The 13,717-nt window shown below is 44.2% G+C and overlaps 1 protein-coding gene across 1 annotated transcript in view; it reads right to left on the bottom strand.

Annotated features, from left to right (window-relative positions):
- Positions 1–8,722: 8,722 nt before the first annotated feature.
- The window catches only part of PUM3 (pumilio RNA binding family member 3), a 44,414-nt gene continuing 39,419 nt past the window's right edge, over positions 8,723–13,717 (bottom strand). The window contains exon 18 of the mRNA XM_059071891.2: positions 8,723–13,436. Within this exon, the coding sequence (XP_058927874.1) occupies positions 13,304–13,436 (133 nt within the window). The 3' untranslated portion in view covers positions 8,723–13,303. The remainder of the gene's footprint in view (positions 13,437–13,717) is intronic.

Here is a 13,717-nt window from a genome sequence, read left to right as displayed (position 1 = left end):
CCATAACCAATGATTCCATCTATCACGCCCACTAAAAACTCTAGAGATCAGCTAAGTGTAATTTCCTGATTAGAGAACACATTGAGGTACTGAGAGAGTGATGTGTTCCACCAGGAGACAGCATGGACGCTCTGCGTTTGAGACCCTCCCACACCTTGCCCTATGCACCTCTTCATTTGGCTAGTCCTGATTTGTATCCTTTACAATAAAACTATAGTCACAGCATTGTGCTTTCCTGAGTTTTGTAAGTCTTCTAGTGAATTATTGAACCTAAGGGGTTGTGTGAACTTCTGAATTTGTAGCCAGTAGTTAGAAGTGTGGGTGGCCTGGGGACTCCTGAAGTGTGGCTGGCATCTGAAGATGGGGCAGTCTTGTTGGGGACCATGCCCTTAAGTCTACGGATATGACACTAACTCTGGGTGATTAGCATCAAAAGCACACAGCACTATTCCAGTTGGTGTCAGAGCAAGTGTAACTTAAACATGGGATGTGATTGTACAGTACATCTAACAATAATTCTCTAATAACTCCAAACGTCTACTTTTTTAAACTACAGACTTAACAAAATTAATACTTTTATCTTGGCCCATAGAAAAGCCATTAGGCAACAGTCTTGTATTATCTTACTTTATGAAATTTATGTTTAAAAGAGGCAAGAGGGGGGCTTCCCTGGTGGCACAGCAGTTAAGAATCTGTCTGCCAATGCAGGGGACACTGGTTCAAGCCCTGGTCCAGGAAGATTCCACATGCTGCGGAGCAACTAAGCCCGTGTGCCACAACTACTGACCCTGTGCTCTAGAGCCCAGGCACCACAACTGCTGAGCCTGCATGCCACAACTACTGAAGCCCGTGCACCTCGAGCCTATGGTCCGCAACGAGAAGCCTCCGCAACGAGAAGCCTCCACAACGAGAAGCCTCCACAACGAGAAGCCCACACACCGCAACGAAGAGTAGCCCCTGCTGATCACAACTAGAGAAAGCCCGTGTGCAGCAATGAAGACCCAATGCAGCCAAAACTAAATTAAAAAAAAAAAAAAAGAGGCAAGAAAACTGGAATCTGAGAGTCTTTGGCTCATGTGATTTCACATTACTGATTCAGGTTACCAGAGAACAGCTAAGGTCTAGTGATGCAACAGCTTCTCCACAGTGAGGTCAGGCCAATTAGGAAAGGAAAACAGACACCCTCTTTCTAAATCAGAATATGACCCAGGAGACACTAGCACTGTAATAACAAGATGAGCACTCCCATGCCTAATGGCTTAAAAGTTTGGCGAGATTTTTCTTTTCCTGTTTTCTTTGAGAGAGATGTGAATCAAAAATATTCACTGCCGGGCTTCCCTGGTGGCGCAGTGGTTGAAAGTCTGCCTGCCGATGCAGGGGACACGGGTTCGTGCCCCGGTCCGGGAGGATCCCACATGCCGCGGAGCGGCTGGGCCTGTGAGCCATGGCCGCTGAGCCTGTGCGTCCGGAGCCTGCGCTCCGCAACGGGAGAGGCCACAACAGTGAGAGGCCCGCGTACTGGAGAAAAAAAAAAAAAAAATCCACTGCCAATTTCACAGAAATTGAGAGAGAGGGCAAATCCACTTGCAAGCTCTTTCAGGGCAGAAAGGACAATGCATTTTTTTCCCAGCCCCTTCAGTCAGAGGCCAACAGCGGCAGTATTCATCTCCAACACAACATCTATTCAAATCCCTTAAGATGCCCCCAGAGATGTTGTCCTGCTCCCCTGGCGGTAAAGGGCAGGGAGTGAATTCCGAGAAAGCAGAATTGATCAAGGGGGGAAGTTATAGGGGTCCTTCTCAGCTGAGCGTAAGGAAGGACTTTCTGAGTGGAAGGTGCTTCTCAGGAGATTGGGGATGAACTCCCTGTTACTAGCAGGTCTAAGCTCAGGGTCACAGCCAACTCACGGGAACAAATGGACAAGGAGATGTGCAAACCCGATAAGGGATGAGGACATCAGAAGACATTTCAATCCTTCCAGCTCTGACAGCATGTGGTTCTGTCTGTATGTTCAAAGTAAAACCAGGGAAAATAATCCCATGCAATGAGACTCATCTGCTGTGTCCTTACCACAGATATTTCTCAACAACAAATCCCACTAGAGTACTTCCTGCATGATGTTATTTAGGGAAGTTAAGGGAGATTTTGGAACTACTTCAATGCTCTTATATTCATTATCTAATGCTAATTAAAATGATGTTTTGCTGTGACCAAGGGAAATCTTGTTAGCGAAACGGATGGGTTGCAGCGAGCTCTCTGTCACTGAGCTGGGAGCAGATGCTTACAGCACCACACATCCTGTGTCACCGACGATTAAAGGCGAAGGAGAGTTAACCTGGCCATGTAGCTGGCCTCGAGCAGGTTTCTAGGGCCAGCCAGACATCTGATGAGCGCTCGGGTGGATAGCAGGAGAACTGCCTCTGACCCTCTATGCCACCTTGGGGCAGTCACCTCATTTCTGAGTTGGTTTAGATCAGCCTTATTCAACCTATTAAAATCACCACAGGAACTTTCAACAATTCAGCACCCTGGCTCCACCCCAGACCAATTAAATCAGAATCCCTGGAAATGGGGCCCGGGCATCAGTATTTTAAAGCTCCCTAGGTGATTCCGATGTGCAGGTAAGGTTGATGACCGCTGCATCTGATGGCCTCTAAGAACCCCTCCCTCCAGCCCTGTGCCCCACCCCCCATTTCCAGACTAATCAAATGATGAGAAATCATTTGCTCATTTCATCACTCTCTTGCAGACACTGGTTATGAGTCTGATTCAACGGACTTCCACATGAGTATCAGCTGTTAGATCATGGAGGTTAACTACTGTTAATCATGACCATGTCTTAAGTTATTTTTGTATATGCTTAGCACATACTAGGTGCTCAGCACTGATCTGACAGATGAGAGATGCGGAGGCCAAAAGTTCCATTGGCAATTCATCCCATCTCTCTGCTCCACTTTGAGTGGCATTTTAGTCATGTTGCTGCTGCTCATCACTCAGCAGAGCAAGTAGAGTTAGTTACTAAAGTTAAATAAATAACATGTGAGACTCAACTTTAATAACAGAAGAGCCCCAAACAGTGGCTTAAACAAGAAAAGTTTATTTCCCTAAATACATAAAACCTGGGCTTTCAAAACATGGTTCTGGGACCAGCACAATCCGTATCACCTGGGAACTTGTTAAAAATGCAGACTCTTTGGCTCCAAACCATTATCTACTGCATCAGAGACTTTGCGGGTAGGGCCTAGAAGTCTGTTTTAACAAGCCATCCAGGTGATTTGAGAACGCTGCCTTTACAAAAGCATTTGAGAGCTGGTAGTCGAAGGCTAATATAGCAACTCTGTGAAGCTGGCAGGGACACAGGCTCCCTTCTGCTCACACGCCTAGGGAAAAACCTGTCCACACGCTCCAACACAGATGCTGAAGTTCCAGCCATCACATCTAAGTTCAAAGGAGTGAGAGAGAGAAAAGACCAGAGGAGGGCACTCTCTCTCCTTTAACGTGACTTCCTGAATGAGTACATTTGTTCTTACATCTCATTGGCAAAAAAACTTTTCTGTGAAGAAGGCAGAAATGTTTTTCAGTTGGGCAGTCCACCCAGCCAAAAACTGGTGTTCTGTTTCTGAGGTACTGAGATAGGAAACTAGTTGTTTCTATCTCGACTAATCACCCAATGATGATAATAAGGAAAACTAAAACTTATGAGTGCTTTTCATGTCCAGGCACTGTGTTAAATACATCACATGACAGTATTCTATGGGTAATTGTTACACAGTATGTGTTCTTAGCCTCAAAGCTATGCTACTCTGATAAAAATGCTGGTGGAGGAGAAGAAAGAAGATGAGCAATAACCAATATTATACATCCATTCTTATTTAGCAGGACTAATACAGCACTGGTATTGCCATCACTTAATAAAGTTGAGCTTGCAAAGCAACACCCACCCCATTCCAAATGGCTGGTTTGTTCTTTCTAAGGGTGCACATTCAGTTCACTAGGACGGGTGTGTAGTGATGTCTGTACATTAAGAAGCTTGCGTCTTGGGCTTCCCTGGTGGCACAGTGGTTAAGAATCTGCCTGCCAATGCAGGGGACACGGGTTCGAGCCCGGGTCCGGGAAGATCCCACATGCCGTGGAGCAACTAAGCCCGTGAGCCACAACTACTGAGCCTGCACTCTAGTGCCCGCGAGCCACAACTACTGAAGCCCACGTGCCTAGAGCCTGTGCTCCTCAAGAGAAGCCACCGCAATAAGAAGGCTGGGAACCACAACGAAGAGTAACCCCCGCTTGTCGCAACTAGAGAAAGCCTGCAGTGCAGCAACGAAGACCCAACACAGCCAAGAGTAATAAATAAATTTAAAATAAATTTCTAAAAAAAAAAGAAGCTTGCGTCTAACGCAAGGGATCCAGGATTTGCAGGGCCTGAAGCCTGTACAATTTAGAATCTCCCCTTAAGAAAAAATTAAATTATGAATACAAAATGATGTAGCAGGCTTTGGAATGCCAAGCAAGCAAGCGGCCCAGATGCTTAAGCCTCGCTGGCTTCACAGGAAATCTGCTTGCAGTCTAATGCCTCCCTTCTGGCTCAGCTTGCTGACTGCATGTGGCATTGAGGACACAGTGCAGGAGATTGCAATCTCAGTGGTTTTCTAGCTTTTTGTTTGTTTTTAACAGCAGAACCCTGTTACAAAAAGAAACCTAACTCCAAATCGGAACATGTTAAACAGATATTAGTGGGGTTGCTCTCACTGGAGCCCAGGTGGCTGGTCAAGAGCCCCATAGGCTCTGCCCCCACCTCCTACCACAGTGCTGCTCCCAAGGCATCTCAGGGCAAACTGGGACTTTGAGCATCCCATCTAGAAACCACCTGATCTACTGGTGGGTTGGCGGTTAGAACTCACATCTATCCCAAGCTCTTTTCATTCTACCATACTAATCCTTCAATTCCCAGGCCAGGCCTCAAACGCCTTTTGCCGAGCTCTCACCTTATCCCAAATGCAGGAATTGTTGTACTGCAGAATCAAAGTACAACGTATTACCTGCTTCTCAGATGAGTCAGAACATGCCTCTCCCACCACAATCCTGGTGGAGGAGGGCTGTGTACTCCTTGTATTAACCGGAGATTATTCCCCTGAACTACTGGTCCTCTTTCTCCCCTTCTTCCACCCTGCACCTCTGGCCAAGTCCCTGGCACACTGCAACCCTGTGACTTGGAAACCAAACAAGGCAAGGAAGATCCAATCTATCTGGTGAATCATGAACACCTACAAAGTTTTACAAGGCACCTTTACATACGCAATCTCATTTGCTTCTGACCTCAACGCTCTGAAATTTTCAGGTACTATCTCTATTTTTATAAGTAAGAAAACAGAAGTTTCTAAAGATTGTGACTCACATTCCTGGTGAGACTCAGAGCCGCGCTTCACAGCCAGATCTTCTGAAAACAAACTCCAAGCGCTTTCCACTGTGGCACTGCTCTCAAAAACCCCTCCCGGGGCTTCCCTGGTGGCGCAGTGGTTGGGAGTCCGCCTGCCGATGCAGAGGACGCGGGTTCGTGCCCCGGTCCGGGAGGATCCCACGTGCCGCGTAGCGGCTGAGCCTGTGCGTCCGGAGCCTGTGCTCCGCGGCGGGAGAGGCCGCGGCAGTGAGAGGCCCGCGTACCACAAAAAAAAAACCAAAAAAAAAAAAAAAAAAAAAACCCCTCCCATTTGTAGTGAATGTTCTTGTTTAAAAAAGTCTATTAATTGAGGTAACATGAAGCAGGTGGCTTGTTTTGTTGATGAGTAAACTGAGGACCAAAATCACCTGCCTAGTAAGTGGCAGAATCCATGCTGGGTCCAAGCTTCTCAAACAAATCCAAGGCAACTTCCTCTACAAAGCAATCACCTGGAGTTGGCCACAGTGTCTCCTGGTGCTGACTCATACCCATCTCTGCATGACAAGACCATTAAGCGAGTTGAAACCCTGTACTTCTCTGCTGTTCCTAGGCTTTTTGGCCCAGGTGAATGACCTCAAATTACCCCTTGCTCCTTCCCAAGGAAACGAACTCCCTCTCCAAGCTGCCTAGCTCTCAGTATGCTACCCAAACCAAGTTAATAGACTTTAAAGGAAGGTGTTAATCACAGGCTACAGCTAAAGGTGCTGTTCCTTTCAAGGTTATTTGCATTTTAAAAAGACCCTGTGGGCTTCCCTGGTGGCGCAGTGGTTGAGAGTCCGCCTGCCGATGCAGGGGAAACGGGTTCGTGCCCCGGTCCGGGAGGATCCCGCATGCCGCGGAGCGGCTGGGCCTGCGCGTCCGGAGCCTGCGCTCCGCAATGGGAGAGGCCACAGCAGTGAGAGGCCTGCGTATCACAAAAAAAAAAAAAAAAAAAAAAAAAAAAAAGACCCTGTGACGAAGTGAGAGAGTGGCATGGACACATAAACACTACCAAACATAGGGTGGATAGCTAGTGGGAAGCAGCCGCATAGCACAGGGAGATCAGCTGGGTGCTTTGTGACCACCTAGAGGGGTGAGATAGGGAGGGTGGGAGGGAGGGAGACGCAAGAGGGAGGAGATATGGGAACATATGTATAACTGATTCATTTCGTTGTAAAGCAGAAACTAACACACCATTGTAAAGCAATTATACTCCAATAAAGATGTTAAAAAAAAAAAGGAGCCAATTTGGGCTCAAGTGCTTTCACCCATGCTTCCTAACCTGTGGGCAGAAGAAACTGCAGGGGGCCTGCAGACCCTACCTTGCCCCAAGCCCTAGCTACAAATGGAGTGAAGTGGTAATGAATTCATGGACCTTCCTATGTGATTTCTTAGCCAATACAAACTCAAAAGTGCAAGTGTAATACTGCATTTTGGGGCAAGGGTTGCTGAAATGTTTGATGTCAAAAAAGCTCAACAATGGGAACTTTGACTTCCAAATCATGGCTTTGTGACAACCAAGCTTTCCAGCAATCCAAATCTCCCATGATTCTACCTGGCCACTAGAAAGCCTGGCCCTGGGAGTGAGCCCCAACCTGTGTATTCAGGCCCAGTTCTAGGTCCTTCTCACATGTAAACTCAATTTAAGTTGAGTTAAACCTCACAGTGACCCAGTGAAGCCCCAGAGCTCTAAATGCTCTTGTTTTGGTCCCATGCCAGATTCTGATTTGATGCTATTTATTAAACAGAGCACTTTACCCATTAACTAATCATTGTGGCCAAGGGAATGGTGCTATGATTTGGGAGACCTGGATCACGTGCACCTGATGAAGGCAGGTCATGACGGGCTCACCCTACACAAACGGGACGACTGAAACGGGAGAGAAGGGGAGCCCCCAAAGAGGTACCAGCCAGACCAAAACACACGTCCACTAGGTTGTATTACACGCAGATGCAATGGGTTTCAATACATCTATGTTTAGACTAGATTTAAGTATTAAGCAATACAGATGGGGCAGAATAGTTGACTGGGCAAGAAAAATAATACCCAAGACTTGTCCATTTCATCAAAAGCACTTCCTTGCTGTTACACAGGTGTTTAAAAATCATGCTCATTCTTTCTATCACTGTCTACTGTTGAATGTAACAGCAGCAAGTCAATGTCTCTACTGGCAGGTTTATCAATAAGAACATGAGTTTTAAATGCAAGAGGATTTCTGTCTAAAAGGAAAGTCTGTTTTCAAGCATCTGGAAGTCATTAAAAATATCTAAATTATTCATTATGCTTAATTATAGTCATCAAGAGCACAGTCAGATGATTCTCATAACCTTACCAGATTTCTATCACCTTCCAGTTAAGTGCTATCACATATCGGCACAACTAAGAACTAATCGTTTCCCCCAAGATAGAATTAATTCCCCTAAAAACAACACAGCATGGACCAAAATTTCTCATTACCATGTTTTAGGAGCTCTCTTCGTCCACTTACATTCAGCAATGGGCATGAGGCCATGTTTAAACATTAGAAATCATTTTGATGAAAGGTTCCAAACACCACTCCTTCACAGGGATGCAAGTGGAAACATCAGCACTATCTTCCAAGTCACTGTTTTGGGTACAAACATGCCCACAGCAATCAGTGTCTGTTTGCAAACTCTGGAATGCAGAGCGGAGAGGCCATTTAGTTACCATTCATAAAAGACCAATCCAAAGAACCTATCTACTGGTTGACTTCATTTAAACCCTTAAGAATTCATCTAGGAAAAAGGGTAGGCAGTTTGGAGGCACTGTGGTGGTGGAGGTTTTGAATTTAGAAAAGGAAAAGTGGTGTCTTAGTTTTCTAAGGCTGCCTAACAAATACCACAGACTGGGCGGTGAAAACCACAGCAATTTATCTCCTCAAACAGCTTCTGGAGGCTGGAAATCCAAGATGAAGGTATCAGCAGGGTTTGTTTCATTTGGAGTCCTCTTTTCCTGGCTTGTGGATGGCCCTCTTCTCTCTTGCCTTCGCATGATCTTCTCTTTATGTGTGTCCTGATCTCTTCTTACAAGGACACCAGTCATACTGAACTAGGGCCTACCCATAAGACCTCATTTTACCCTAATTACTTCTTTAAAGACTCTATCTGCAGATAGTCATTTTCTGAGGTACGGTACAGAGGTGGGAGTGGCGGTTAGGATTCCCCCCCACACACATGAAGGGGACACGATGAATTCAGTCCTTAACAGATGGAGATGATTATAACCTTAGTTTCCTTAGGTTAAACAGTTTCAGAGGTGAGAAAAAAGTTCAAGTGGCAGATTTTTATGCTTATTTAAGTTTATTAGTTTTAGATATAATTTGATTAGTGGCTCAGTGTAAACTGTTGCTGCTTTTTCTGAGACCTTGTACTCTCTTAACCATTATTCTAAAAATATACACACTCTCTTGTCTTTGTAAGACATACTCTTAAGAGTGACTAATCTGCTATAATTAAGATGTAACCTTTTCAAAATTTCATTGCAAACAGAAACAGAAGTGCCATCGCATATTTTAAAGAGCCTATCCTTTGCGTTCAGGCAAGCAGGAAGCCTTATTCCATTAGGCAAACACACATTACCCCAGGCCTAAAGGGGGACAGGTTCTCCTTCATTCTAGGCAATGTCAGATCGATCCCTGAGAAAAGCATGGGGTGCAATCTGAAAGCTACAAAAGCTAAATTTTAAAATTAAAGACATTCTCAAAAGCAGGAAACTTTTCCATGGAAAATACATCCTCCATTCAGCCAGGTAGGTTGTTCTCAATTTGGTTAAAACCATTTGTTGATTTCTGCTAAGAATAAATTAAAATGGTAGAAAGTCAAAACAAAGAAAGAAACAAACAGGAGAGAAGCCATCAGCAAGTGAACAACAACAAATATCTGGAAAAAGAGGAAGCCACGGAGAAAGTTATCAGGGTCAAGAAAGCTGAATATCATGTATAAGCAGAGGAGCAAGTTAATTCTCACTATGATCTACAGAAAATCCCAGCAAGTAGAGGTCCTAAATACTGGGGAAAGCTGGAGTAAGGCCTAGGATGGAAAACAGGGTGATTGGTTGAAACTGGATGACTACCATTCCACACATTGGCAGAAGGCTGAGAGTTTATTTTGTGGACTCAAAGTGGTTCGATTTCTTCAGACAAGGGGGTCCCAGGTATAAGAGAACATGAGGGAGAGGTGCTGTACTCAAAGCAGGTGGGTTAATGAAAATCTGCACACAGTGCTGAGCAACCAGAATTTTGGCTGCCAGGTGGATTTCCCTCTAGAGGCACAGAATGGCCCACACACAAGGCCTATGGATCCTGACATCTGGAGGACTCCAGTGAAACAGGAGCATCCATACCTCGTCACCTGTGTAATGAGCAGTCAACAGTCCAGAAGGGCCTGCCCCCTTTCTGATCAGTTTTAAGTGTCTTAAGTATATAAAGGAGAGCCAAAGATCTCTCCCAGAAAGTCTCAAACATGAGAGACCAAAATAAACAAAAAGTGCAGACACAAGAAAAGAGAGAAAGCAAGGTAAAACAAACAAACAAAAAAGACAACGTTCCCAAGGATTTAAGAGATACTTCATTCAAGAAACAAGAAAAGAACAGTCAATGGAAGGGCTGACAGAGAAAGTGGAGGAAATATCTCACCCAGAAAGCAAAACAAAGAGCCAAAGAATTGAAAAAGAAAATTACAGGCTCAAATCAGCATTCGAAATCTGCAAAACAGGAGTTTCAACGAGAAAGAATAGAGAAAATAGGGTTGGAGGAGGAGTGGATTGGGGAGACAATACAGATACAGCCCCCAAATGGAATGGCTTCATGTCTCCGACTAAAATCCTCAAGTACCCAGCACGAAGAATAAAGAGCAGACACACATGACACATAGCAATGCACATGATCCTGAAATACAAGGAGGCTGGGGATAAAAAAAAGTCCTGAAACCTTTCAGAGAAACCCCTCACAACCCCCCAGAAAAGGCCACATATAAAAGACTGAGAGTAAGAATGGCATTAGACTTCCACAGTAACTCTGCAAGCCAAAGAAAATATTGATCAATGTCTTCAAAATTCCAAGGCAAAATTAATTTCAAACTAGAATTCTATATCCAGCTAAACTAGGTGTCCAGGTGTGAAAGGGTAGAATAGACATTCAGACTTTAAAATTTTACCTCATATGCATTCTTTCTCAGGATGCTACTAGAGATTGTGCCCCATTCAAAACAGGATGTTAAGCAAGAAAATGAAATGCATGGGATCCTGGAATGGGCTTTCCATAGGAGACATGAAGGGAAGGGATGAGGATGGCTGTGCTGTGGGTTCTTAGGACACTCACAAAGCCAGGTGGCTCCAGCAGAGGTGTCTACTAGTTGACCTGATGTACTGGATAGTGTGGAAGTCAGTATTCACTGACAGGTTAGCACAATTTTTGGCTGCAAGTTTCTAAAGATTCAGCTCAAAATGGCCTAAATGATAAATGAAAGTTAATTCTCTCACATAACAGGAAGTTCAGGGGTAGGGCAGCTCCAGGAGTTGATTTATTCAGCAGTTCAACATCAAAGTTTCAGATTCTTTCAACCTTTTGCTCAGCCATCCTCAGTATGCTTTCTGCATATACTAAAGTCAGCCAGCAGGAAAGGGACTCTGCTCCTTGTGGGTGTGAGACTAAAGGAACCTCTCCCAGGAATATACCTCTCTTCTGAGGTCCATTGGCCAGGCTCCTTCCTAAATCCATCACTGACTTAAGGAAAGGGCCCCTGGGATTAGTTCATACCAGTATTCTTTTGCATGAACCACACAAGGGAAATGTTTGTAAGGCCTGGTGGAGTAAGGGTTGAAGCTGTTAAAATTTCAGCACATCTATGACCCACTGGAGGCACACTAGATGGGACATACTGGAGCCATCAGGAAACGGGTCGACCCCACAATAACATGCGAGCCTTGCCAGGCTGAAAAAAGAGGAAAATGCCTACTGAAGAAGAGTGTATGCAATTCTGATGGACAGTTTGAGAAAAATTAACTATAGGAATGTAGGAAAGTAAGCAAATAAAAATGAGGCAATTTATTAATTCCAGGAAAAAAAATGGTATAGGAAATGTCATGACAGCTCATTACTTCCTCAGTATTTAACAACTGACGTCAACATAATCATATAAACTGAACACCAATTTATCAAAGATGATGCAATTCTACTGGGAAAATGGAAAGAAAAGAAATAGGGAGACAGTGGTGGTGAAGAGTCTCAATCTGTATTTTTCCATAACAGGAAGTTAAAAGAAAATGCCTAAAACGGATAGATTTTTTTTTTTTAACCCACAAAAATCATATATTTAAAAACTTAGCAGAGCTAAAAAGAACTGAAAGTCGTTGCTTCTGGGGAGGACAAGGCAGGGGTGTGGAGGAGTGGGGCAGAAGAAGGATTTCTTCTTTTGTTATATGCTTCATAATATTCTAACTTTCAAAATCACGGATGGTATTTTTTTAGTCTTACAGATGGAACAAATAGCAGAATTTCTGTCCCCCTCTCTTTCCAAATGGGCCCTTTATACGGAAAACAAACACACAATATATCAGTCAAACAAAAGCAAGCTCTTCCCCATTGTCTCCCACACCACCCCCAGTTCCCCCAAGGGTCCCACCTCTACCCTTAGACCTGGCTGGGTCGTTGGTGGCAGGGGCGGAGGGAGGGTAGAGGGAGAATCCACGCCAAAAGAGAATTACAGGCATCGGCTCTTTTACTCCTGCAGGGTTCAATGCACCTGCAGGAGAGGGCAGCAGGTAACGTGCTGGCAGCTCATACGTTGGGAGTAGTCCTGGGACCCAGCAGTCTGGTAGGAAAGGCACAGCCATTCTCCTGAGGTGTAACTGCAGTGACAGACCTGAGTGGGTGTCCTGTTACAGCAGGCTACTTAGAGAAAGCCCCAAGGCTCGGTTTCGAAAGCAGTCAGGTATTCATAGGCAGGGCTACATGAGGCCGGCTATGAATTCTTCCAAGGTCTACCAATCCTTCCAAGCTTTGTTGCTTGGAAGCCAAGTGTACATTTAAAATTCAAACATCCTACTTGTACTTAAATTCCAACTTCTGCACTATTAACAAATTTGCATATCTTTCTAACTCAAACCCTGTAGGCCTCAACTACTTTAGGGAAAGTCCCAAGAGAGAAAGTTTCACTACAAGGAGCTATTTACTTGGAAGGCCCAGTTTCAAACACAGGAAGATTTCCCCTGTGACAATGACCTTAACATTGCTACCCACTATGATCCCCTAATTCATCCAGCACATTTCCTCCTACAAATCTTAACTTCCTGGAGTGGCTTGTTTCAAACAAAATCTAACATGGCACCCAATCCATAAGGCAGCTAGGAATGCAGCTGTCCTGGATGTAGAGTATCTCCATCCCTGTACCCAACAAGCCTCAAGCCTTCCTGAAGTTCAGTTCAAAACCACTGACTGCCACCTCACTGCTCCCACCAAGGACTCCCTGTGGCTCTTCTTTACCACATCCTGCCTTCCTCTGAAGCAGGAAACTCTCAGGTTCCTCCTCCTCCATGAAGCCCTCTCAGACTACTGTTCACTGAAGATGTCTTCTCCCCTGAATCAACGCACGCAACTACTTTATATAAATTTGGTTGGTCCCACTGTGTATGACTGTTAAACCTTTTACATTCTGATTTGCTTACTATTCAATATGATAAAAGAGAAGGCTGAGATTTTTTTCTTAAAAAGGCCATTTTTAGAAATCAATTTATAAATAGATTCTTATACGAAGAAGAAACACATATACAGAGCACCCAAATTACCACTAAGATGGACCCTAGCCCTTCTTTTCTGTACTGGGAAAACAGAAGAGGAAAAATGACTCCAACTTGTTCTTAACTGTTTCTACCTAGGCAGTCAATTTTTCAAGTAGCATTTCTATTCCTTTGCTGGTGTTTTTGTTTTTTTCCAATGTGGGAATAAGGCTTTTCAATCCAGCTTTGACTTTATTTGCAACATCTTGATCAGAGCTCTGGAGAAGGCTGAAGAGAGGAGACAAAAATTAACAAACAAAAAATTAAATTTCATAAAAAACCCTTAGATTGTCTGCAAATACTACCTTCGCACACAGTACAAAAAATTCATTGACTTGTGAGACATTGACTTGTGAGATAAGTTGTGTAACTATAAATACTATATTATACTATAAATACTTTTTTTTCCCCATTGATCAGATGAATGATGGGGGCTAGTAGCCTATATTCTAAGACTACATAATTGGTCCTGCTTTCACTAACACCCTGCCTTAAGATTGTTTACTACA

This window comes from Kogia breviceps, chromosome 8, assembly GCF_026419965.1.
Source record: "Kogia breviceps isolate mKogBre1 chromosome 8, mKogBre1 haplotype 1, whole genome shotgun sequence".
In the NCBI taxonomy this organism is placed as follows: domain Eukaryota; kingdom Metazoa; phylum Chordata; class Mammalia; order Artiodactyla; family Physeteridae; genus Kogia; species Kogia breviceps.
The sequence above is the reverse complement of the archived record's forward strand: the minus strand, read 5'-3'. Positions and strand labels throughout refer to the sequence as shown.